Source organism: Eimeria tenella, genomic scaffold (genome assembly GCF_000499545.2).
Source record: "Eimeria tenella Houghton genomic scaffold, Eth_scaff4542, whole genome shotgun sequence".
Taxonomy (NCBI): Eukaryota; Apicomplexa; class Conoidasida; order Eucoccidiorida; family Eimeriidae; genus Eimeria; species Eimeria tenella.
Window position 1 is genome coordinate 1 of NW_013545472.1, and position 2,153 is coordinate 2,153.

Consider the following 2,153-nt stretch of genomic DNA (forward strand, 5'->3'; position numbering starts at 1 on the left):
GGTTGCTTGTGCTTTTGCTGCTGCTGCTGCTGTTTTCTACTTCACCAGCAGCAGCAGCAGCAGCAGCAGCAGCACGGACTGCTCTGACGAGCAGCTCATTCAGCTCCTGCGAACCATCACTCAGGAGTTCCACAAAGTCTTCGCTGAGGCAGCACAGTAAACCCTAAACCCTAAACCCCAAACCCTAATGCCCAAACCCTAAACCCCAAACCCTAAACCCTAAACCCTAGCGCGGCTTCGGGGGCTTCTCAGGCCTGCGCCTCGCAAAGTCTTAAAACCCTCTCGGCCAACCCATGCATAAGCCGCCAACAAAGGCGGGGTCTAGGGTTTAGGGTTTAGGGTTTAGGGTTTAGGGTTTGTCTGCAGGATGACGTCTAACTTGCTCTCGAGCCTCAACGCCAAAGGCAGGGGCCGCGGGGGCCCTCAAGCCCTTCGGGAGACGGTAACCCTAAACCCTAAACCGTAAACCCTAAACCCTAAACCCTAAGGGCTAAGCATAGCGCGTCGTTGTGGGCTTCTGGAGGCCAAACCCTAAACCCTCGGAGCAAAACCCTGACGGAGCAGCACATGATGTTTGCGCCCGCTGCGCCCCAGCGCAGCGGCAGGAGCTGAAACCCTAATCCCTAAACCCTAAACCCTAAACCCTCGTTTGCGCGCAGATGGAGGCTATGAGTCTGCAGCGGATGCTGCTGGCCAGACTCGAAGCAGCAGAAGCTGCTGTTTTAAAAAGAGACAATTTGTCTCCTCGAGTCTTCGACTCCCGCTGCTCCAGACTCGCCAAAACAGTAAACCCTAAACCCTAAACCCTAAACCCTAAACCCTAGGGTGCGCGCTCCCTCGCGGCAGATCTGGGGTGGACACCGGCGGCGGCCCCGCAAGTATAGTCCAAACCCTAAACCCCAAACCCTAAACCCTGAGGTGAAGGGTTTAGCGGGGAAACCTCTAGTGTTTGCTTGCCCTAAGTAACGCTCGGGAGCGAGGGTTTAGGGTTTAGGGTTTAGGGTTTAGGGTTTGAGGTTGGCAGAACCCTGAAGTCAAGGAGCTCGTCGCTGGACTTCGGCAGATGTACGAAGATGCAATGCAAGGCACTCTTCCCCTGTTACCGGGTAAACCCTAAACCCTAAACCCTAAACCCTTGGTTTACTCAAGTCTTAAACCCTAGCTTTACTTTTCAAAAGCCCAAACCCTCGGGCTCTAGGGTTTACGCGAAGTCCTCGCCTCCTTGTGCATGAGTTTTTGACTGCCCTTAGGGCTGTGCTTGAGGTTTAGGGTTTAGGGTTTAGGGTTTAGGGTTTGGATGCAGGGCTGGAGGTGCCGGAAGAGTTGACGCAGGAAAGGGTTTTGCAAATTCTTCATAAGATCCAAAGAAGAAAAGAACAGAAGTTTAAAGAGATCCTGCAGGCCACAACCGAGAGGGGTAAACCCTAAACCCTAAACCCCAAACCCTAAACCCTAAATTTTGAAGCGCAAACCGTAGCCCTAAACCCTAGCTCGGAGTCCAGCACGTCTGCCGTGAAGGTCTGTCTCCTTTTGTTTCCCCCCATATCTGTCTTTGGCTGCTTGGGAGACTTTAGGGTTTAGGGTTTAGGGTTTAGGGTTTAGGGTTTGCGGCTGCAGAGTTGTCTCCTGAGGGCGCCAGCACAGCCGTCACTGCGCAGCTGCAGGAGAGCAACACAGAAGCAGAAAAGTCAGTGCTGCAGGAGGAGCAGCTGCTGCTGCAGCACGAACGCAAGCAGCAGCAGCAGCAGCAGCAGCAGCAGCAACGGCAGCAGCAGGAGGTTGAGCTGACGCCGATGGTGTTCCTCCAAGCCATTGCGAAGCACTGCAGGGACCCGGCATTCAAGGCGAAGGTAATTTTAAACCCTAAACCCTAAACCCTAAACCCTTTTCGGCGTGCTTCCGTGGTTTCCGTGGCTCTGCCTCGGGATCGCTAGGGTTTAGGGTTTAGTGGCGATCGTCGCCGGCTGTTCGTGCTCGGCAGCCACCCAGGGCGGGGTTAGGGTTTAGGGTTTAGGGTTTAGGGTTTAGGGTTTGCGAGCAGAAAGCTGCAGTGGACCAGAGCCATTCTGAGCACATCTTCGATTTGCTGCGCCGCGGCCGACGGCCGCAGCAGGAGCCTCTTGTTGCTGCTTGCGACAGGCGGCTGCAGCAGG

The 2,153-nt window shown here is 54.9% G+C and overlaps 1 protein-coding gene across 1 annotated transcript; it reads left to right on the top strand.

Moving 5' to 3' along the window:
- Nucleotides 1–367: 367 nt before the first annotated feature.
- On the top strand, nt 368–1,850 carry ETH_00040120 (uncharacterized protein; the record flags this gene model as incomplete). The annotated part of the gene is made up of 5 exons (XM_013380175.1): nt 368–442; nt 660–785; nt 1,025–1,106; nt 1,304–1,417; nt 1,618–1,850. Coding segments are annotated over 5 exons (630 nt in total), but the record flags the coding sequence as incomplete, so codon positions are not given.
- Between the last annotated feature and the right edge of the window lie 303 nt (nt 1,851–2,153).